This window comes from Aotus nancymaae, unplaced genomic scaffold (genome assembly GCF_030222135.1).
Source record: "Aotus nancymaae isolate 86718 unplaced genomic scaffold, 86718_ANA_hifiasm-v0.15.2.pri h1tg000022l_1, whole genome shotgun sequence".
Classification (NCBI taxonomy): Eukaryota; Metazoa; Chordata; class Mammalia; order Primates; family Aotidae; genus Aotus; species Aotus nancymaae.
In genome coordinates, this window is record NW_026988435.1 from 35,157,514 (window position 1) to 35,180,978 (window position 23,465).

General features: G+C 48.9%; 1 protein-coding gene across 5 annotated transcripts in view; it reads left to right on the top strand.

The window, feature by feature from the left end:
- HUNK (hormonally up-regulated Neu-associated kinase) overlaps positions 1–23,465 on the top strand; it is a 286,592-nt gene that overhangs the window by 132,935 nt on the left and 130,192 nt on the right. For 2 of the 5 annotated variants that reach the window (XR_010343928.1, XM_021669420.2), the window contains exon 1: positions 8,888–9,148. The exons of the other annotated variants lie outside the window; for them this stretch is intronic. Coding sequence is in view for 1 of the 2 variants with exons in the window: in XM_021669420.2 (XP_021525095.1) it covers positions 8,888–9,148 (261 nt within the window). In the remaining variant the exon portion in view is untranslated. Of the gene's footprint in view, positions 1–8,887; positions 9,149–23,465 lie in introns of those variants that run through there. 5 annotated transcript variants of the gene reach the window in all.

Below are 23,465 nucleotides of genomic sequence, written 5' to 3' on the forward strand. Positions count from 1 at the left end.
ATTTTTGTATTTTTAGTAGAGACGGGGTTTCACCATGTTGACCAGGATGGTCTCGGTCTCTTGACCTCGTGATCCACCCGCCTCAGCCTCCCAAAGTGCTGGGATTACAGGCCTGAGCCACCGCGCCTGACCCTTGTTTTCAGATTTATGTCCCAGACGCTTTTCGCTCTGATTTAAGAATGCTGTGCTAAGCATAACCAAAATAGCTTTTATTTTCAGAGCATATGCCCATAATTTGCCTCATTTGACCCTGACAGCAGTCCTGGGACTTAGGAATGACAGGGAGAAGTTCTTCCTTTCCAGGGGGAGAAAGCAGATGCTCAGAGACAGTAAGTGCCCCGCCCAGGGCCACGGAGGCAGCTGGTGAGGGAGGGTCTGGACTCCAGTCCTGCTTTTGCTCCCGGGTGCCTTGGGCCCCTCTGGGCTGCGGAGGGAAAGCAGAACCGAGTTGACCAGCAGGGGGCGCCAGCCCCTTTTTGTCTGCATCTGTTCACCTGGCTATGCCAGGCAGGCTTCTGGCACGGGGGCCCAGTCCTGTGATTGGTGAATGGGTTCAGTTCCAGGGTGCCCTCCGCCTCACTGCATCTGCACCTGCTGGGCACACCGTAGACCATGCCCTGTAGTAGTCGTATGTGCTCACTTCTAAGTCCCCACAGACCCCTCGCTGCTGCAGGCTCTACCCAATCCCTACTAAGAAATGGACAGGAGTGGCCGGGCACGGAGGCTCACGCCTGTAATCTGAGCACTTTGGAAGCCCAAGACGGACGAATCACGAGGTCGGGAGTTCGAGACCGGCCTGGCCAACATGGTGAAACCCTGTCTCTACTGAAAATAAAAAAAATTAGCTGGATGTGGTGGCAGGCACCTGTAATCCCAGCTACTCAGGAGGCTGAGGCAGGAGAATCGCTTGAACCCAGAAGGTGGAGGTTGCAGTGAGCCTAGATTGTGCCACTGCACTCTAGCCCAGGTAGCAGTGTGAGACTCTGTCTCAAAAAAAAAAAAACAAAAACAGAAATGGACAGGAGTTAGCACCCAGCCAGAGACTGTAAGTAAGTCTCAGTGCTAACAGTAACCTTTCCCTTCATGCCGTAGCTTGTCGTGGAGGCCCTTCTTTGAGGCATGAATATTGATCTTTTGCCACATGCCTTTATGATGTGCACCTTCTCCAGCAGGACTGGGTTTTATTGCGTTTCTCTTTTCTGCCTTCTCTTTTAGTAAGGTCATCTGCTTCTGCAACTAGAGATCCTGTGAATTAAAAGTTCAGTCAACCACAACAAATTTGTGTTGAGCACTCCCCAGGGGCCAGGCACCATGCATAGTGAACCTAACCAAAGCCCCAGCCCTCACGGAGCCGACATTCTAGGGAAGGAGCCAGACAATAAGCAAAACAAAGAGGGAAATGATGTCATGTGTCAGATGGCAATAAGTGCTGTGAAGGGAAATAAAGCAGGGAAAGGGAATAGGGACGAGAGGTGTGTGTGTGGCGGGGGTGGGGGGTGGGGTGTGGTGGCGTAGCCCAGGGGAAATTTGCATCATCGAGAAAAGCTCAGAGAAAAGGGCCACAGAGAAGGTGACATTTGAGCAAAGACCGGAAGGTGGTGAGGAAGCCAGCTCTGTGGCTATTTCTTGGGATAATTTTCCAAAAATCATGATGGGATGAAGGAAGAGAGATGAGCCCTGGAGGGTGCTCATTGTGTTGGGCCTGATAGGACCATAGGGATGATGTTGGTGTCAGTGTAAGATGGGAAGCCACTTTTTTTTTGAGATGGAGTTTCACTCTTGTTGCCCAGGGTGGAGTGCAATGGCGCGATCTCGGCTCACCACAACCTCCTCCTCCCAGGTTCAAGCGATTCTCCTGCCTCAGCCTCTCGAGTAGCTGGGATTACAGGCATGCACCACCACACCAGACTTTTTTTTTTTTTTTTTTTTTTTTGTATTTTTAGTAGAGACAGCGTTTCGCCATGTTGGTCAGGCTGGTCTCGTACTCCTGACCTCATATGATCCACCCACCTCAGCCTCCCAAAGTGATGGAATTCAGATTTTTTTTTTTTTTTTGAGACGCAGTTTCGCTCTTGTTACCCAGGCTGGAGTGCAATGGCGTGATCTCGGCTCACCACAACCTCCGCCTCCTGGGTTCAAGCAATTCTCCTGCCTCAGCCTCCCGAGTAGCTGGGACTACAGGCGTGCGCCACCACGTCCAGCTAATTTTTGTATTTTTAGTAGAGACGGGGTTTCACCATGTTGACCAGGATGGTCTCGGTCTCTTGACCTCGTGATCCACCCGCCTCAGCCTCCCAAAGTGCTGGGATTACAGGCCTGAGCCACCGCGCCTGACCCTTGTTTTCAGATTTATGTCCCAGACGCTTTTCGCTCTGATTTAAGAATGCTGTGCTAAGCATAACCAAAATAGCTTTTATTTTCAGAGCATATGCCCATAATTTGCCTCATTTGACCCTGACAGCAGTCCTGGGACTTAGGAATGACCTCGTGATCCACCCACCTCAGCCTCCCAAAGTGATGGAATTACAGGTGTGAGCCACCACACCAGGCCAGGAAGCCACTTTTGAATGAAAAATGCATGCAAAGGGAAATGTTCCAGATGAGTATGTGTGTTGCCTTTTCCTACAAAATATTTAAAATTCCATTCCTTCTCAATGGCCTCTTTCTGGGATTTAGAAGAGGAGACCACACATCAAGACATCCCAAAGCCCTGGGTCCATTTGTAGCTGGGAGGCGGCAGATACATTTTTCTTACTGAAATCGCCATTGCATTCAGCTTTTGGATGGAGGTACAACCGTGATGAGTCCTGTGAGAAGCCATCAGCGTCTTGTTTGAAGAATGCACCTTTTTCTTCCTGAATATCAGCTCACTGGCTGCTGGGAAGCAGCTGCGGGAGGTTGGCCTGGTGTCACCAACCACACGCCATCACGCTGCAGTGCCACAACCACACAAAGCCCCAGAAACTCCTCCCTCTCCCACACGGACAGATCCGAGTTGAGATGAAGCTCCGCATTGCCATTGCTGAATGGATACAGTGTACCAGGCATGCATGGGTGTTGGGATACAAAGTCCCTGGCTTCATGGACCTTAAATGAGAGAGAGAGAGAGAGACAGAGAGAGAGAGAGAGAGAGAGAGAGAGACAGAGAGAGAGAGAGGATGAACCCATAAACAAGTGAATGTATATTCTTCTGTTAGCTAGTGATGAATGACATGAAAAGTTGAGTGTGGCGATCAGGGACCCTGGGGTAGTCTGCCTGATTAATGATTTTCTGATTGAGAGAGCTAAGCCTTGAATGAAGTGAGAAACTTCAGAGATGTCGAAGAAGTGTATTGTTGGCAGTGTCATGACAGTTTTCCAACAATACACTGTATGAATGTTGGTATCTCCTCTGCCCAAGTTCATACGTTGATGCTGTGATCTCTGATGTGATGGTATTTTTTGGTGAGGCCTTTGGGAGGCATTTGTGCTTAATTGAGTTCATGAGAGTGGGACCCTCATTATCTTTTTTATAAGATTTATTTTTATAAAAAGAAGACACCAGGGCTGTGTGTCTTTCTGCCATGAAAGCACTTGGTGAGAACACTCGTCTGCTACCCAGCAGGAGAGGCTTTCTTCATGAGAAACTGAATCTGCTGGCACCTTTGTTCTGGACGTCTCAGCCTCCATCATGATGTGAGTCAATTCCTTAGAGTAAATCTCTGTTTGTGTACCTCTGCTGGAACCTAAACCTTGGAGTCCCCAGAACCATGAGAAATAAATGTCTGGTGTTTGAGCCACCCAGTCTAGGTGTTTCGTTATGGCAATCTGAGTGGACCAAGACACAGAGGGAATGGCAAAGGCAAAGGCTTTGAAGTGGGGGGAGCTTGGATGTATGTGTACATCTGCTGGAACCTAAACCTTGGAGTCCCCAGAACCATGAGAAATAAATGTCTGGTGTTTGAGCCACCCAGTCTAGGTGTTTCGTTATGGCAATCTGAGTGGACCAAGACACAGAGGGAATGGCAAAGGCAAAGGCTTTGAAGTGGGGAGAGCTTGGTGTCTGGCTCCCAGGAGGTGACAGTGAAAGGAAGAGGGAGGCAGGCCACACTGAGGTAAAGTGCTTGGGGAATCTTTTCTGCAGGGGTCTATTGAGCAGGTTTTGAGTGTAGGGAAGTGATATGATCTGATTCCCATTTTTTTTTTTTTTTTTGAGATAGAGTCTCGCTCTGTCACCCAGGCTACAGTATAGTGGTGTGATCTCGGCTCATTGCAACCTCTGCCTCTGGAGTTCAAGCGATTCTCCTGCCTCAGCCTCCTGTGTAGCTAGGATTACAGGTCCCTGCTACCATGCCCGGCTAGTTTTTGTATTTTTAGTAGAGACGAGGTTTCACCATGTTGGCCAAGCTGGTCCTGAACTCCTGACCTCAGGTGATCCACCCTCCTCGGCTTCCCATAGTGCTGGGATTACTGATTCCCATGTTTGAGAGCTGGTTTTGGCTTTGGCATGGAAGCAAGGGATACCACTTAGGAAGAGAGAGGAAGGGTCACAGGTAGTCTGGGATTTGCTAATGGGTTGGAGATGAGGATCAAGAAGCAGAGGAAGCAAAGGATGACTGCTAAATTTTGGGGTGAATTTGAGTGAAGCCTTAGGAAAGAAGTACAGAGGCGTGTGTGTGTGTGTGTGTGTGTGTGTGTGTGTGTGTGTGTGTGAATCCCAAGTTAAGTCTAAGATCTTATCAGACAGCCTGGCAGAGTCGAAGAGGATTGACCACAGGACTCTGGTTTCAGGTAAGAGATTCAACCTGGAGATTATGCTTTGGGATTCATCAGTTACCGGGGTAGTTGTGTTGGTGGACTTCTGGGGCATTCTTGAGTGACTTCTTTTAGTTTGTGATGATGATAGTCGTATTGGTAGAAGGTGTGAAAGCTAAAATTCTGCTTGTTTGTAATGCCTGAGTGCTTTGTGTGCACAATCTGATTGACTCCACACCATTCTTTAATATCCGATGTTTGCAGCTTTAGGAAACGGAAGCACCAAGAGGTCAGCGTCAGGACTCCTTTGTAGAAGTGTTTCATTGTGGGGATGCGGGCAGCCGCCTGCTCGGCCATACCACACTAGGCTGCCTTTGCACACGAGTCTCCATGCCCGAGGAATCCTTTCTTCCTCAGCCGTTGCATTGTGCATGTTCAACAGCTGGATGTTGTAAAAGAATAATACTGGACATGAACTCCGGGGACAAGGGTTCAAGTCCAGTCTGTTATTTACGGGATGCTTTGTTAGGGGAGCATGAACATATAGAGTTCACAGGATGTCATCCAGGCGAAGCTGATCATCCATGTCTGCCGTCTTTGCTTTGCCATCCGTTCCTTCTCCAGTTACCAGCCGGCTTCTGCCAGCCTAACCCCTTCTAGCCAACTCTCATTTCCTGGCTGTGCCAGCCTGATTACTTCTAATTGTCTTTGACTGCTTCCAGCTGGGTCTTCTAGCTGGCGTTCTGTGGGAGCACAGAGGCAGTCTCCCAGCCATATGGGGCGAGGAGATGGGGAAGGAAAAGGGGAGGAAGGAAGCAGCTGGTACGAGTCAACTGAGAAAGCTTCCTCAGGCTTCCCAGCCCACTGGGCTTGGTCATGTTTTTGAAAGGGTTAACTCATCTGAGTTAGAGAATGGCCCATCTTTGACAAGACAAACAATTATATTTGTTGATCCCCAAAGGCAACCAACAATGCAAGTAAAAGCGCTTTTAGAAAGTCACTGGTAACGTCTCCCCCAGGACAGACAGGGTCTTGCTCTCAGGAGCAGTAAAACCCCAGAATCAAATGATGACTTTCATTCATTTATTCAACAAATATTTACTGAACAATGATCATGTCTCAGACACCATGCTAGGTACTGTAGGGCAAATAATAATAAACTTAGACACAGACCCTGTCCTCAATGAGTCTAAAAGAGGAGAAAGCCATAGATGATAAGTACTACAGGACATAAGGGGAATGTGAAATGACTAAATGTGCTAAGAGAGAACAGAGGGAGATAGGCTTCTTGCAGCTTACTGATTGGGGAGGGCTTCATGGGAAAGGGAACACCTGTGCTACGAAGAAATGAGTCCGATACAGCAGATTGGGGGCGGGCATGGCACAGGCAAAGTGTAGCAGTAGGGAAGCCCGATCCTGGCTAATGACAGCTGAAATGTAGCACCCCCTCATCCCCCGCCCGCCCCAGGATAAGGCTAGAAATTCAATTTGGGCTAATTAGTAGAGAATTTTCAATGGTGCATTACTGCTGCATTGAATAATCATGTTTTCTGCACATTGAATATGAGGGCAATACATTGTGTACTAATTTGTTTTACATAAAGACTTTTCTGGGGGGATTTCTTGTTAAACAGGCCATTTCAGAGACTAGGACTTGTAGTTCAAAAACCAGTTACAAAGCTGATGCACGGGTAGGATTTGGACTTCTCTTTGGCATCCATCCCAGCTTATGGAATTAGCAATGGACTTGAATCAAACCCAGGCAATAGGGTGAGAAAGATTTAATGGACCTGGATTTTATTTCTTCTTCACCCCTTTCCTGACCTCTACCCTGAGAGGATAATTAAAATGAAAGAAAATCTCTATTTCATTGTAAATGTCATCCACCATTTTTGTGAAACTTTTTTTTTTTAGTCCACAAAGATCCTTGGGGAACAGTCTCTGAAATTTGCCTTAAACTAAAATTTAGAGATAAATAAATCTCTAAATTTTTTACAAAGAGTGCACGTCCTAACATTAAAAAAAAAAAAAAAAAATCTTACCCTATTAACTCAGCATTGGGTGGACTCCCAAACTATTTCTGATGGAAGATTCAAAGTGGTTTTTGGCCCCAAAGTGAGCTCCATACTCTTATTCTTTAGACAGTTGCTGGACATCTATTCTGCTGGCACCATGCTGGCACCATCACCGTCCCATGCAACTGTCCTCTTAAGATTTGATTACTGAATTGGAGACGTTAAAAGGATTGAATGAACCTTACTGAAATAGTCAAGGCCTGTGGGAGCAAAGATGTCCCTTAAGCACAGCGAGAAAAACATTTTAAGCTGTACCTTTAATATTGGTAAACGGGAACAATGAGACAGAACCACAGAAAACGCAATATGTTGAGTCCTAATAACTGAGGCTGGTGACTTGTAACAGGTAGGTAGATGAATATAGTAGCGTATTTAAAATTAGACCTATTGAAAGCAGGTGTTTCTCTGGGTCCCTCTTCAGATGGGTAAGCGAGAACCCAGACACTGGATTGATGACAGCTGTTGTCCACCCCCCCGCCCCCACCCCAATCTCAAAGCATTGCTATGAGTCGATGCCATACTTGTTTACTCAGGAATAAACAGTGAAAGGAACTTTGTCAGGACCAAATCCTTCTTTTCAGCTGATGTGCATGATCGGGATGAAGTTTGCATTAAATGCGGGCACCTCAACAGGTAGCATTTTGTAAATGCCTCCCCCTACCTACCCTCCTGCTTCTCCCTCACAAGATTCTTCATTTTCGGTTTGAGAAAACGTTGCGGATCCTGGAGAGGGTATCCAGTGTCGTCAGGGCAGCTGCAATTGTTTATGCAATGAGCACAGTCACAGCGCTTGCAGAACAAAAGCATCGAAGAGCGATGAACGCCGGTCCACCTCCTGCAATCACGAGCATCATTTCAATGGAAGGCAAAGAAGGTGTAAGCTACAAGCAGAGGCAGCAAACGCCCTGGTTCCTACGTTGCTGCTGCTACTATTACCGCTGTGGCTGCGCCTCCTCCAGCACAACCATCCAGGCTGCGTGGGAGCCCAGTCAGACGCCGGGCCACCTCCCCACCCTTTCTTCCAGCCATCCATCTATCCTTCTACCCCAGGTCCAGGGGGTCCTAATGTGTGCCGGACTCAGGACCAGGCTCTCAGCCCGACCCACAGTCTAAGGAGTTCGAGAGCCTTCCCCCTTCCCTCTGCCCCGGGTGGGTGCACCCAGTGGGGAATTTCACCGCCGAAAGGTCCAGAAAACCCAAGCCCAGATCCGGGCGAGAGGCGCAGCCGGAGGCTGCCAGACCTGGGCGGCCCGCGAGCGCGCGCCTCCGAGGCCGCGCAGGGTCCCCCCGCCTGGCGCTCAGGTGGCTCCTCCGTCCACTCCGCCGCTCCCCTCCCTGGGCCCTCCCCTCTCCAGCGAGGGTCGAGTTTGACTGTGGCGCTCGGGGAAGGAGGGGCTACGAGGGATTTGAAAGTGCACGGGCTGCGGAGTGGAGCTCTCATCTGTTCCCGCCGCCCGCGACCGGATTAAATTTCTGCAAATTCAAACTGAATGGGGCTTTCTTCTGCTGCCTTCCAGAGGGCGCCTGCAGCCCGCCGCGCGCTTCTCTCCGGCGGGAGCGGCCGCCCGGCGCAAGGCTAGGAGTGATCGCGCGAGCCGGACCCGAGCCCGTGCGGGCCAGACGGCGGCGGCGAGGCGGAGGCTGCAGAGGCGCCCGGGTTCCGGGACCCAGGCACCCAGGCACCTAAGGACCCGGACCCCGGGACCCAGGCACCGCCGGACCGCGCCCCACCCCGCGCGCCTGAGCAAGGCGACTGTCATTAGCTTTCTGGACGGGACCCGGGGCGGGATCCCGGCGTCCTGAAAGGGGCCCAGGCGACCCTCCGAGGAAGAACTTTTGGGGGCGGGGTCCCTGGTCCCGCGTCGCCCGGGCGGCCGCTATTGTCTGCGCGCCTCGCTTGGCGGCGCAGGGGGCGTGATCGCGGCAGCCCCGGGCGCGGGGTGCGGATACCCGGGCGGGGCTCGGCCCGGGGCGGCGGCGGGAGCAGCCGAGGGAGCCGCGGGAGCCGAGGAGCCGGAGGAGGAGGAGCTGCGAGCGCGGGAGCCGAGCCGGAGCCGCGCGGGCCGCGGGCGAGCGCGATGCCGGCGGCGGCTGGGGACGGGCTCCTGGGGGAGCCGGCGGCGCCGGGGGGCGGCAGCGGCGCGGAGGACGTGGCCAGGCCGGCGGCGGCCTGCGAGGGAAGTTTCCTGCCAGCCTGGGTGAGCGGCGTGCCCCGTGAGCGGCTCCGCGACTTCCAGCACCACAAGCGCGTGGGCAACTACCTCATCGGCAGCAGGAAGCTGGGCGAGGGCTCCTTCGCCAAGGTGCGCGAGGGGCTGCACGTGCTGACCGGGGAGAAGGTGAGTCTCCCCGGCGCGTGGGGCTGCTGGACCCGGGCGGGAGCGGGCGGCGGGGACCCCGCGGGGAGCGCTGCGCTGGGAGTCCCAGTGCGCAGCCCCAGGCCGGCGCCTTCCCCCTCCTCCTGGCTTTCCTCTTGGGTTAAAAGAGGGGTCTAGTCAAACGCGCGCTCAGACCCTCGCAGCCTTTCCGGAAGGGCGGTCTGGGGTCCGCTGTCCCGGGGCTGGGGGCTGGGAGGGGGCGTCCTGCGCCGCCGTTCTGTTCTTGGGAGGGCGCCGCCTGGCGGACACCAGCGCGGGGGGCGGGATGGGGCCCCTCTGCCCTCCAGGCCGGCAGGGGCGGCGGATCCGTGGCGAGGCGGGAACCCGGGCTAGAGGAGGTGGGCTCTTATGTCGGGGGCAGGGGAGCAGGAAAGCTAACAGCCAGCCTCAGGGGAACCTTAGAGTCTGATCCCCGTTCTGTGCTCTGGCAGGAGGTGGGGGAAGGCTGAGATCCTGCATTCCTCCCCACCTGTGGGCTCCCGCAGCTAGGGAATTTTTCATGCTCAGAGGAGGGTTTTTGTCTCTGCCCCCCACCTGTGCATCCCTCAACCTGGGCTCCTCTCCATCCACTCAAGCCTCCCACCCCGGCCTCCTGTATCACCCACCATTCTCATGCCCGCCGTTCTCATCCCCTTCTCTCTGTCCCCCCAGCTCCTCCGTGCACTCCAGGCTCAGGGTGGGAGCTGCGGTGAAGACCCTGCTACTGGCAGGAACAAAACGACAGATACCCCCCCAGAGACGGGGGGATGCCTTCTTGTCTTTCTAGAAGAGGGGAAAGGAAAGGGGACCTCCCCGATTCCGAAAGGGGCACCTCTCCAGCCTTGCTGGAAGTTAGATGGTCGTGAACCCTTGCCAGGCGACGGGCAGGTAGATGGAAGGTGTAACTTAAAACTGTGAGAAGAAATCCAAGAGGTGGTGACTTGTTTTTGAGGCTGGGTCACCCAAGGCTGGGAGCTGCCTGGAACTCAGAGCTAATCCAGGCTGGAGCTGCCCCAAGCTCCTGTCATCTTGGGCTCAAGACTCCCCCCAGGCTGGAGGTGGCTCAGCCCTGGAGGAGGACCAGCTCCTTTGTGTGGTCCGTGGGTGAGGGAGGTGTCAGCCGAACGGAGGGAAGGGGGGAGTTCAGGATTCCCAACTGAGCAGGTGGCCTGGGAGCTAAGCCCTCTGCCTTCTGACCTGGGGCCCTCTGCCCAGCCTGGGGCTGCCTTGTGAAAGCCCTGGTCACAGGGCCAATGTGCCCTTCCTGCCTGTCCCCAGCCTCACCCAACCCACCTTTAATTTCCCTTCCATTTCCCCACTTGGTCTTGAAGCTTCTTGCATGTACATGCAGGTGTCCATCACCCTTGTCATTTTCCCTGTACTCCTGCAGACTTTCTGAGTGAGACACCCCTTCATTATGGGCAAGTGGGGTTAGAGTGAGTAGTTTTTAGAAGTGCCTCCTGCCTGAATTCCCATGCAAAAAGGGAGCGTTCAGTACGAACTTGAGTAACCCTTCAAAGAAGAAGGAAAACAATCTCCAAACCTCGTCCTAGTCCGCAGGGAGTGAGGCACACTTTTTCTCCTCGATTCGATCCGATTTGGAGCGAGCTGTCTGACTTCCACATTGCGAGTCCATTCAGGGCGCGAGGATGCTGCGAGGCCACACAGTTGGCTAATTAGAGTGAGCGCACTCCTCCCGGCCCTGTGTAAATTCCTGTTGGCACTGGCGATGGAAGTTTATTTTCCTTGGAAACGTATAGGATTCAGTCTGGTCGTGCATATTTCCTCTCTAAACATAACAGAAAGAGGCGAGTCTTTATGCTGACAACATAATGGCAAACACTGCGAGTACATTCTTCTCGCCTGGCCTGCTACACAGACTTCTGGCTTCTCTCCACTTTCCTGTGTTGTGCTGTGCCTCCGACTCTGTCTCAGCGCATTTTTGCGCCATAAAACTCTTGGCCTTGTCTGAACTGCCTGGGGATGGATTCAGAGCTCAGCCAGTGCTTGGGTTCTGGAGCTCTGCGCTGGGCCCGATGGGAACCCCCACATGCAGGGAATTCCTTCCCAGGTAGGATGCACTGGAAGAGACTCGCTGCTCCTCCAGGCCTCCACGCCCCTTTCCCTCTCATCTTATCTTTCTTAAATGATGAATCTTGCTTCAATGTTGCAATAACAGGAGATGTTAATTAGATGTACAATTATTTCCCTGGATCCACTGATGGATCGCGGTTAAGGATGGTGGTTCTTTGGGTGGAGAAGGAGGCAGGGGAGAGATGTCTGTGTTGAAAAACTTGGTTTTCCCGGGATGCTCCTCTCCAGCGGGGAGGACCAGCGCTCCAGGGATGGCAGACATGGGGAGAATCTGGATTTTAGTTCACTCAATTGCTAGCTTTCATGAAACAATGGTGTCGTTCATAGCATTTATCTCCCAAATCCAACACCTTTAATGCTTAACGAATAGATTTGGGTTTTAGTGGATTGTAGGGATTAAAATGGGTGTGTGTGTGTGTGTTTGTGTGTGTGTGTGTGTGTTCGCGCACGCGCTTGACTCTGGGAAGGATTACTAAATTAAAATGAGTCCCCATCCGCACTCTAGTTTTGGGTATTGCCTAACTAAAGCCAAAAACAAAGATGACGGCAGCCTCAGGCTATTTGTAACCTGAAGTTCTTTTAAACCATGAGAGGCTAACAGGGTTTTGGCCTGGGGAAAGTTCCCTCCAGTGAGTAGAGCTGAGGAAAAGGAGGTCATTAAACCTCCAGTGTCCCTCACTGTGGGTGACCCAGGGAGGCCTCTCTCCCTCATTACGTCCTCTTTTCTTGAGGTGTGTACATTTTGGATTTAGAACTTCCTTTTTCTCCTGTCCTTTCTTTTTAGTTTTAAACATTTTTTGTAGGGAGAGGGGTCTCACTGTGTTGTTACTCAGGCTGGTCTCGAACTCCTGGCCTCAAGTGATCCTCCCACCTTGGCCTCCCAAAGTGCTAGGATTACAGACATGAACCACCACACCTGGCCCATCCTTTTATAAAGTATACATTCCACATTAGGAGGGGAATGAAGTCATTAATACTGTAGTGAGAAGTACTCCCAACCCATGTGGAGCGAAAGGATTCAGGGGAGCTTGTCTTTGAAAAATCAATCCATGACAAAGCTGAAAGAGGGCTTAGAGAAAGGGAAGTTGAGAGGGCACCCGAAGTTTGGCTGCTTCATAGCTGCATTCTCAAACTGTGCACTTGGTTTGGGGAGATTTGTGCTAAAATCTGGGTTATTGCTGGTTGAAGGTATTTAGTATGGTGTGTGTGTGTGTGTGTGTGTGTGTGTGTGTGTGTGTGTGTGTAGTGTGTTCCATTTCGACTTGGTCACATTTCCAAAAAGCTCTGGGTGAAATCTTTCATGGTTTGCTGGGAATCACTGTCTGAGTCCAGGTGACAAAAGGAGCCAGTTTTTTTTCCTGACTTTCCTTTTAGGTTTCAATCCGATCTCATCAAGAGGCTCCTTTTGCCACCACTGCCTATAGGATAGTCTTTTGCCTGCTTTTCCTCTGAAGTTGTTTGTTTAGAAGTCATTTGAATCTAGATGGCCCTTTTACTGCTTGTAAAGAAAAGATGGCTTAAGGCCGAGACCTAGTTTTGTCCTCCTTTGAGTTAATGCAATCTCTGTTAATCTGGCTTTAAAAATAATAGTTCACTTGGCCCTGTGAAGCTCTTAATAGGTACCTTCTCAGTCAGGGCTGAGTGTCTTTGACTAAACCTAAGTTGATGATTAGACCAGAGGAAATGATCACAAAGCCAGATTCTGGAAAGTACCATTCTCTGGCTTTGAGACAAAGAGCAAAGCCATGAAGCAAGAGTGTGGGGTCATGACTTTGAAACACCTGGAGTGGTTGTGCTTGCAGACCCTGGAATTGGTTCATGATACCTATGAGAGGCGTGGTCTCTGACACGTAACAGGTGGCCCCCAGCCCCGGCCCCCAACCAGACAGAGTGACTTGGGGGCTGCTGCATGGTCAGATAATATCACCTGTGGACAAAAGAAGGAAAGTGACTTACAGAAAATGGAAGTGAGGCACAGAAACAGGTTGGATGTGGTGGCTCACGCCTGTGATCCCAGCACTTTGGGAGGCCAAGGTGGGCTGATCACTTGAGGTCAGGAGTTCTAGATCAGCCTGGCCAACATGGTGAAACCCCATCTCTACTAAAAATACAAAAATTAGCCAGGTGTGGTGGTGCACGCCTGTAATCCCAGCTACTCGGAAGGCTGTGAGGCAGGAGAATCGCTTGAATCCGGAATGCAGAGGTTGCAGTGAGCTGAGATCGAGCCACTGCACTCCAGCCTGGGTAACAAGAGTAAGACTCTGTCTCAAACAAAACAAAACAAAACAAAACAAAACAAAACAAAACAAAACAACAAAAAAAAGAGAGAGTTTAAGATTTTAAATTTCCATAAACATTAAGCTTTGAATAGAAACAACTTAGAAACCACTTACAATGTTTCCAATAGAGACATAAATAATGTTTGTAAGGAACTTGTAAAACAATGGTCCTTTATTGTCAGCAATGTATTTAGATTAATTCCTTAGAAGTTCGGTTTAGTGGCCAGAAGCGGTGGTTGTGAGGCCGAGGTGGGTGGATCACTTGAGGTTAGGAGTTTGAGACCAGCCTGGCCAACGTGGAGAAACCCCATCTCTACTAAAAATACAGAAATTAGCTGAGTGTTGTGGTGCACACCTGTAATACCAGCTACTCAGGTGGCTGATGCAGGAGAATTGCTTGAACCCTGGTGTTGGTTCATGATACCTGTGAGAGGGATGGTCTCTGGCACATGACAGGTTATTACGTTTTGTAAAAAATTGATAAAAATTGAAAAAATATAGTTGGAAAAATCTTAATTGAGAAAAATGTAGGTATATCTCAGGTATCGAGCCAGTGTCGTGGGCAGGCGAACTACAAAACAAGAACGGACGGTCTGTGCCACTGTTACCTTCTTTTGGAATTGAGTCTCACTGAGAGTCTAGGTTGAGTACATAAAATGATTGGTTAAGGTGTTGAAATCTCTTGTTCTAACCCTGGGTTAAAAAATAATAAGCCTGCTTGTCACTTCCATTGGAACTATTTTTAGGCTAAGAATAAGGGTTGCCTGCTTAGTAAGTTGCCAATAATCATGCTTAGAGCACGACAGCGCCAGATACCTGGAGTGAAGGAGTTACTAAAAATACGATTTACTATGTTTCGCCGAGCAGGAAATATGACTAATCTTAGAGGTGGCCTTTTGACAGATCTGTTTTTAGCAGGTATTTTTGAAACAAACAGGTGCTAAATCCTGTATTTTTGAAGTGCTAGAAATTTAGGGGTAATTGCTCTGAGGAACAAGAAATGCTCAGAGAACTGGAAATTCCTATTAATCCTTGGCAGGGACTTCTTGGCAAGAAGGAGGCATTGGCGAAGCACCTGCTCGACGTGCCCTGTGTGACAAGGCAGTGCCTGTAATTTCGGAGATTGCATTCTGCAGTTGTGGGCGGGTTCTTTTGAACTTCCTGCTCTGCCTCATCTTTTTGAAGTACTTGTGAATGATGGAAATTGGCACACACGGCCTGGTTCCTAGTGTTCATTGATACAGGTCCCAAGGACTTCAAAGCGTGCTTTGAGTCAGCACAACAGTAGAGAAACGGTGCCCACAGAGAAGAGTACAACCCTACATTTTCTCTGCAGGTGTTGAGTCAACGCTATAGCTACCCGTGCACACCAATCCGACTTAGGTCTGTGAGACTATAGAATTCTGCATGCTGCCAGAGATGGCAGGTCGACGTGGCAATCATCTGTCCCAGGGTTTATCTACCCAGAAGGGGTGGGGAGTGGCAGCCATGTGCCCCCGAAGAGAGGGACAGTTTCTCCGTGGGAGGGTAGCTTGGGCACAGGGTATCATTTGCCTTGGGACATATATTCCCTCTGTCGATTATTCATGGTAATGGAGAGACCTGCTCTCTTGGCTAATTGAAACCCATAGATAATCCCCAGGCCTTATTTTAGCTGATGGGTGAAACCTCTTTCGTCACTCAGCCCTGGTCTAAGTGCTGACCTGAATTGAATTTCACGCTTTCTGATAGGAGGTGCCGCTGGGTGGTAAGATGACCAGCAGGAAAGAGCTGGAAACACAGGGTCTGAATAGTCCCCGAGCAGGGGGATGCCTCTGAATTCGAGAGAGCTGTTTCCTCTCCTCCATCATCAGCACCAGCCCAGTGCGACAGTGTTTTGTGGTTTTTTTCAGGGTCTCCCTCTTGTGCACATTCTCGTTAGATGCTTGCAGCAGCCCTGGGGGGTACCAACCAGCTTGCTGGTGTTCTTGCCTGCAGTGATGAGGTAGAAGGGTGCCCTGAGCAGAGCTTCTCTCTGACTTTCTCTATGAGTTTGCTAGGATGGTTCTAACAAATTACCACACACTGGGTGGCTTCAACAAGAGAAATTTATTCTCTCACAGTTCTGGAGGCTAGAACTCAAAACCAAGGTGTCGGTAGGGCCGTGCCCCCTCAGAAGCCAAAGGAGGATCCTTCCTTGCCTCTTTCTAGCTTCTGGTGGTAGCTGGCACGCTTTGGCATTTTTTGGCTTATGATGGCAGCACTCCAGTCTCTGCATCTCTCTTCACACGATCGTCTTCACTCTGTGTGGCTCTTCTGTCTCTTGATCTCTTCCTGTGTCTCTTTATAAGGACAGCAGTCACGGGATGTAGGTCCTCCCTAATCCAGTATTGCTTCATTTTAACTCGATGACATCTGCAAAGTCCGTATTTCTATTTCCAAAGAAGATCATGTCCACGGGTACCAGGGGACTTGAAGGTATCTTTTGGGGGAGCATAGTTCAAGCGCCAGCACCTTCTTAGGCTGTCAGTACGGGTTGTGGCTGATTTCCAGGCAAGCAGATCTTGGGAAGGAGATGAATGTGCTTTTAGGAATTACTCTCAGAACTGACATCTGCAAGGGAAGGGGCAAAGCAGCACTGGGCAGAGGGAGAAGCTGGGCTCCAATGCCGCTCTCAGCCAAAGCCCCCGCCCATGCTATGGTGAGCGCTGGCACTGAGCTGGCCTTTCAGAGCTGTCCAACTTGGGATGAGAGGATTGGGCTTTATATTTCTGCATGGGCCAGTCCTTGATGGGGGCTGCCCAGGTAAGGGGCATGGCCTTGGACAGGACAGTTGCTGAGGGCGTTTCCTGGGGAAAACTCACAGCTTGAGAGCCTGTGTCTGGGGGAGTCAATTCTTCATCACTGATGTGGAATCTGGGGGTGCAGCCCAGCATTTGCTGTTTACTGAAAGAGACAGGGTTAGAGCCCAGGGCTGTTCATCTGAGTCCAGGCTGGTGCCATAGACAAAGTGGGCACTTTTTCCATACCCACTTTGGACATGAGTATTCATCATTTCCATGTGTTGGTATCAAGTCCTCTCATCTCATTACCTTGACGTATACAAAGTATGGCCAGGCACGATGGCTCATGCCTGTAATCCCAGCACTTTGGGAGGCCGAGATCAGTGGATCACCTCAGGTCAGGAGTTCAAGACCAGCCTGGCCAACATGGTGAAACCCTGTCTCTATTAAAAATACAAAACAAAACAAAACAAAACAAAAAAAAACTAGCGTGTCCCAGCTACTTGGGAGGCTGAGGCAGGAGAATCGCTTGAACCAGGGAGATGGAGGTTACAGTGAGCCGAGATTGTGCCACTGCACTCCAGCCTAAGCAACAAGAGCAAAAACTCCATTTCAACAACAAAACAACAATAACAACAACAATGAAATATACAAAGTATTGCTACTAAGCATAGTCGCCCCAGCCAACATTAGCATTTAGTCCTTCTGTCTATGTATGTTTGTACCCATTAGCCAGCTGCTCTTCATGCTGCCCTGCTTTGCTGCTTGATTGTGGTCTCTCGCCCTGAAATGAGGGAGCAGCCGGCGTGGCATCTTAGCAGATTCTGTGTGCCACGCACTGGGAAATATTCTGGCCTCACGTTTCTCTTTGGTTAGAATCCTCGGGGCTCTGTTGTGTTTCTTGGAACTTACAAGGTTGAAAACTCACTTTATATGCTCTATGCGTTTTTTCCTAAGAACTCTGGGGCAACTGAGATTTGGCCAACTTCAGAAACAGTGGCACTTTCCTGGGAAGAGACTCTCCCTTCCCCATCACTCGTGAGTGATGGGAAAAGTTGTTGAAGGAGTTCTGGAAATTTGGATTTTTGACGAGTAGAGTAACAGTTTGGGATATTCTCATGGACGTAAAGAACCACTCATGGTAGAGCCATCTTTAGCACTGATGGTGCTCACTCTGCCCTATCTGTGCAACTTCTAATCACTGGGTTCCTTTTGGTTTTTAATCATCTTTGTGTTTTCAAGATGCATTTGGTTAAGTTTTGGAATCAGTAATACAGACACATGGTCTGAAATTCAAAGGTTCTGAGAGGGTTTGCAGTGAGAAGTAACTGCTTCTTATCTGGGCTCTTCAGTTCCTGGGTCTTCCCCTGAGAGGTCACCCCTCTTTCTAGTTCTTGTATATCCCTCCAGAGATACCCTATATGCATACAGACCCACATAAATGCGTGGGTATGGGGAGATTTTTCTTCTTTTATTGATACATAATATTTTACATATTTATGGGGTACATGTGAGTTGCATGCATGGAATGTGTAATGATTAAGCCAGAGTATCGGGGTATCCATCACCTGAGTATTCATTTCCATGTGTTGGTATCATTTCAAGTCCTCCCTCCTAGTTACCTTGAAATATACAAAGTATGGCTGCTAAATATAGTCACACTAACAAACATTAGAATTTAGTCCCATCTATGTTTGTTTGTACCCCTGAACCAGCTTCTCTTCATCCATCCCTCCCACCCACCAGGGCAGATGTATTTTTAAACCTTGCATGCTGTTCATTATCTTGCTTTTTTCACTTAGCAATATGTCTTGAGCATCCTTCCCCATGACTGCTAGAGAATTGCCTCACTGTTTATGCTACTTAATGATTGCGTAGTAGTAGTCATTGTGTGGAGGTATCATGTTGTCAATGGACATTTAGGTAGTACATAATTGTTTTTTTGTTATTCCCAGAACATACTGCAGTAAATGTACATGTTCATTTGTCACTTTGTAAATGTTTCCAGTGTATCAGAGGGTCAAATTCCTAGTTTTAGGCCAAAAGGTATGTCTGTTTTCTTTTCTTTTCTTTTTTGAGATGGAGTCTCAGATGCTCTGTTGCCCAGGCTGGAGTGTAGTGGCATGATCTTAGCTCACTGTGACCTCCACCTCCCGGGTTCAAGCGATTCTTCTGTCTCAGCCTCCTGAGTAGTTGGGACTACAGGTGTGTGCCACCACGCCTGGCTAATTTTTGTATTTTTAGTAGAGATGGGGTGTCACTGTATTGACCAGTCTGCTCTTGAACTCCTGACCTCGTGATCCGCCCACCTTGGCCACCAAAGTTTTGAGATTACAGGCATGAGACACTGTGTCTGTTTTAACTGTTGATATGTTAACCGATATGTCTGTTGTAACTGTTGATAAGTATTGCCAAATTGCCTGCCATAGAGGTTGTCAATGTATAATCACATTTATAACCCTCATAATTTATAAGGGTTCCCAACTTGTAATCACACCTACCTGATATGGGAGTGTTTGCTTTTCCACATGCCAGCCAACAAGGTACTCTTTTTGATCTTTGCCAATCTAGTGTATTAAACATGATATCTTGTTTTATTTATTGTTTCTCTTATTTACAAGGGAGTTGAGTATATTTTCCTACCTTCTCAACTGTTTGTATTTCATTTCTGTTCATTGTTCATGTCTACTCCCCACTTTTATTTTGTGTTTTTGGCCTTTTGCTTATTGATTTATAGGAGCTCTTTATATATTAAGAAAATTAGTCCTCTTTGAGTGATATAGTTTGCAGTGTCTTCCATCTTCCCTTGTTCACCATTATTCTTTCTCTTTTTCTTTGTGGTTCTTGCCATTTGCAGAGGTTATTTCTTGGAAGTTCGTGAACTAGAGAAGGATAATTGATAAGCTTTGGAGGTCTATGGAGCCCTGTCAATTGTGTACATGTAATCATATTTCTGAGGAGAAGGTCCATGGGTTTCATCAAATTCTACATGGAGTTATTTACCTTTAAAATATTAATAGCCACTGCTTTGTTGCCCATCCTTGTTGGCTCTGCTGACTAAATGGAGGTTTGCAGATTACTGGGCTAAGGGTTTGGGTCACCTTGGTTTGTTAACACCAGTGCCCACTGGGCTAAAGCTGCAGATTATACACACTCAGCCTAGGCAGGTTGGTTCCGCAACCATGACCCTGGACTAAGCATCCTTGATTCTGCCCCAACCCTTACCATGCCTGGATTGCAAGGGAGAGGCATGCCAGTGTGTGGGATGACCTTTGGAAATCTTTGACTCTTGCTGGTTTATGTAAGACAGCTGTGAATCCATGCCCCATCATCTCTTCATGGGAAACATGGTACGATTTATGGCGGATGGTTGCTGTGATCAGAATGTTTGTGTTCCCCAACATTCTTTTGCTGAAATTCGAACCTCCAGTGTGGTGGTATTTGGAGATGAGGCTTTTGGTAGGTGATGAGATCTACCCTCATGAATGAGATTAGTGCCCTTATAGAGGGTGCCCGATGGAGGTTGCAGTGAGCTGAGATCGCATCATTGCACTCCAGCCTGGGTGATAGTCCATGACTCTGTCTTGAAAAAAACTTAAAAAAAAAAAAATGGCCAGGCATGGTGGCTCATCCCTGTAATCCCAGCACTTTGGGAGGGTGAGACGGGTGGATCACTTAAGGTGAGGGGCTCGAGACCAGCCTGACCAACATGGTGAAACCCTGACTCTACTAAAAATACAAAAATTAGTGGGGCGTGATGGTGGAGCCCTGTAATCCCAGCTACTTGGGAGGCTGAGGCAGGAGGTGGGGTGGGAGGTGGAGGTTGCCTTGAACAAAACTCTGTCTCTAAATAAATAAATAAATAAATAAATAAATAAATACATAAAATAAAGGGTGCCTGAAGGAGCTTGTTTGCCCTTCCACCATATGAGAATTTGGTGAAAAGGTGCCATTTCTAAGGCAGAAAACGGGCCCTCATCAGACACTGGATCTGCTGGTGTGTTAGGCTTAGACTTCCCAGCTCCAGAATTGTGAGGAATACATGTCTGTTCTTTCTTTCTTTTTTTTTTTTTGAGATGGAGTTTCACTCTTCTTGCCCAGGCTGGAGTGCAATGGAGTGATCTTGGCTCACTACAACCTCCACTTCCCAAGTTCAAGTAATTCTCCTGTCTCAGGCTCCTAAGTAGCTGGGACTACAGGCATGCGCCACCACGCCCAGCTAATTTTTGTATTTTTAGCAGACGGGGTTTCACCATGTTGGCCAGGCCAGTCTTGAACTCCTGACCTCAGGTGATCCACCCACCTCAGCCTCCCAAAGTGTTTGGATTGCAGGCATGAGCCACTGAGCTGGGCTAAATTGTCTATTTTTTATAAGGCATCCAGTCTATGGCATTTTGTTAACACTGACAAAGACAGTGGTTGAGAAGAAAGAGAAAGGGAGAATATTGAGGGAAATGATATTCCCACTTTCTCTTTCAAGGAGCAAGAGCCACGACGCAACTTGGACACAAAATGCATTAAGCCAAGTATTCATACATTAATGGCTGTGTGTGACGGTGCACCTTGGGGCTCTTTGAGGGGCTTTGTCTATTTAAGAAGCCCTTTGAGGAGCAGACCTGGTGGGGCCCACAGGTAGGCCCTGCTGTTGGAATTCCAGTGGCCTCACCCTGAGGACAGTCTCTGAATGCCCTGTCACCAGTCACTTTTTGCCCCTTCACTCTGCTTTGTCTCTCCTCACCACCTGGACTGGTTTGCTAGGCCTGCCATAAGAGTGCACCACAGACCCAGTGGCTGGAACAGCAGGCCTTACCGTATCTCATTCTGGAGGCTGGAAGTCCAAAATCAAGGTGTCGGCAAGGCAGGTCCTTCTGAGGCTGCACAGGAAGGATCTGTTCCACGCCATGCTCCTTGGCTTAGCCATGGGGCTGTCTTCTTCCTGTGTCTCTTTTCATCATCTGTCCTCCATGTGTGTCTGTCTCTGTATTCAAATGTTCCATTTTGATAAGGACACCAGTTCATATTGGATCAGGGCCCACCCTAATGACCTTACATTAACTCCATTACTTCTCTAAAGACCTCATATTCAGGGCACTGGGTGCAGTGACTCACGCCTATAATCTTGGCATTTTGGGAGACCAAGGCAGGCAGAAGACCTGAGGTCAGGAGTTTGAGACTAGTCTGGCCAACATGGTGAAACCCTGTCTCTACTAAAAATGTAAAAATTATCTGGGTGTGGTGGTGCACACCTGTAATCCCAGTTACTTGGAAAGCTGAGGCATGAGAATTACTTGAACCTGAGAGATAAAGGTTGCAGTGAGCTGAGATTGCGCCTTTGTACTCCAAACTGGGAGACAGAATGAGACCGTCTCAAAAACAAAACAAAACAAAAAACACTTCATATTCAGTAAAGTACTGAGGTACTGGGGTTAGGACTCCAACAGATGAATTTTGAAGGGACATAATGAACCCCTTCACATCACCCGATCCCGTGGCATATACTTAGAGCTGATGTGTTTGTCTCTCCACTAGACTGCAAGCCCCATGAGGAAGAGACCACTGCTCAATCCCCAGTGCCAAGAATAATTTCTGGCACAGAGAAAATGCTCAGAAAATACTTTTTTTTTTTTTTTGAGATGGAGTTTTGCTCTTGTTGCCCAGGCTGGATCTTGGCTCACTGCAACCTCTGCCTCCTGGATTCAAGTGATTCTCCTGCCTCAGTCTCCCTAGTAGCTGAGATTTCAGGTGCATGCCACCATGCTGGGCTAATTTTTGTATTTTTAGTAAAGACAGAGTTTTACCATGTTGGTCAGGCTGGTCTCCAACTCCTGACCTCAGGTGACCCACCCGCCTCGGCCTCTCAAAGTGCTGGAATTATAGGCGTGAGCCACTGCACCTGGCCGGAAAATATTTTCTGAATGGATCCAAGAATGGTTTGATCTTCTCAAGACATGAAGACAGCCTTCTTGGGGGTAATGTCCAAGCTGGCAGGCTCTGTTCTGCACTGTTGTTTCTCTCATTCCTTGCTGCTCTGGGTAAGCCTGTCTGGGTGATGACTAGGTTGAATGGGTTGTCTGGCTGGTGCTCTGTAGAAAAATCCTGGCCCCTGAACAGCTGTGCTTTCTGCAGGGATTTAGGTAGGCACCTCCATATCTGAGTGACAGGTGATCAACCAGAACCAGACAGTATTTTGCAGTGTCAGGGGACTGTTAATGGACCCTCGCTCTTTCCTGCAAAAATGTAGCAACACTGCAACAGATGGGAGAAGTTCCTATTTGCAAACATACATTTTTTTGGATGTTTCCCATGGAGATATATGTAGGTTTGGAGTCTGTCTCTTTGACTGTAATTTTTTTTTATAAGTTTATTAGTCTCCTAAGCCACATTCCTGCCAAAACACTTTGCTATGCTGCTTGCTTCCCTTGCCCATTTTCTGAGCCATTTGATTCATTCTGGGCTCCCTCCCCGCATCACTGCTGCCATTTTGATCCTCTACTTGAGTTCTTGTTGTCTTATGTTCCACCTTTTGGTAAGTTGTCAGGCCACCTTTCTGCCGCTTTTCAGACATTCTTGTATGGGAAGCTCCTCTCTGTCACCACCTGCTCTTTGCCGGAGCTCTGTGTGTAGCAACTTGAGAGTGGACAGCAGTAGTGGGTGCACAGTGAGCATAAATTGTGGTGCCAAGAAGCAAAGGAAACAGTGGATGTTGCAACTGCCTTCAGGGAGCTTTGCCAGCTCTGTTTAGGGATGATAGAATGAAGTTTGGATTCTTAGTGATTCCCTTGTCTACCTGGAGCAGAACAGGGATTGCGTAACCTTCCAAATCAACAAAAACCTGCAGGAAAGAAATGGGTGCATGGTTTTTGCTTTGACAGTGAGGAGGTCTTACTGATAACAAGAATAATGAACATTTATGGATCTCGTACCATCTGCTGGGCCATGTCTTGGATGCTTTGCTGCCTAAAACAACTTATTCTTCATAGTAGCCTTAGGTGGTAGGTACTGTTGTCCTGATTTTGCAGATTAAGATGACCAGAATCTTGGTTTGCTCAGGACTCTCTCAAGTTTAAGGTAGTAAGTCCTGCATTTGGGGAAGCCCGTCAGATAATGTCAAAACCACATTTATCCAGGAAAACATTTCATCAGAGTACTTGGAGTCCGAACTGC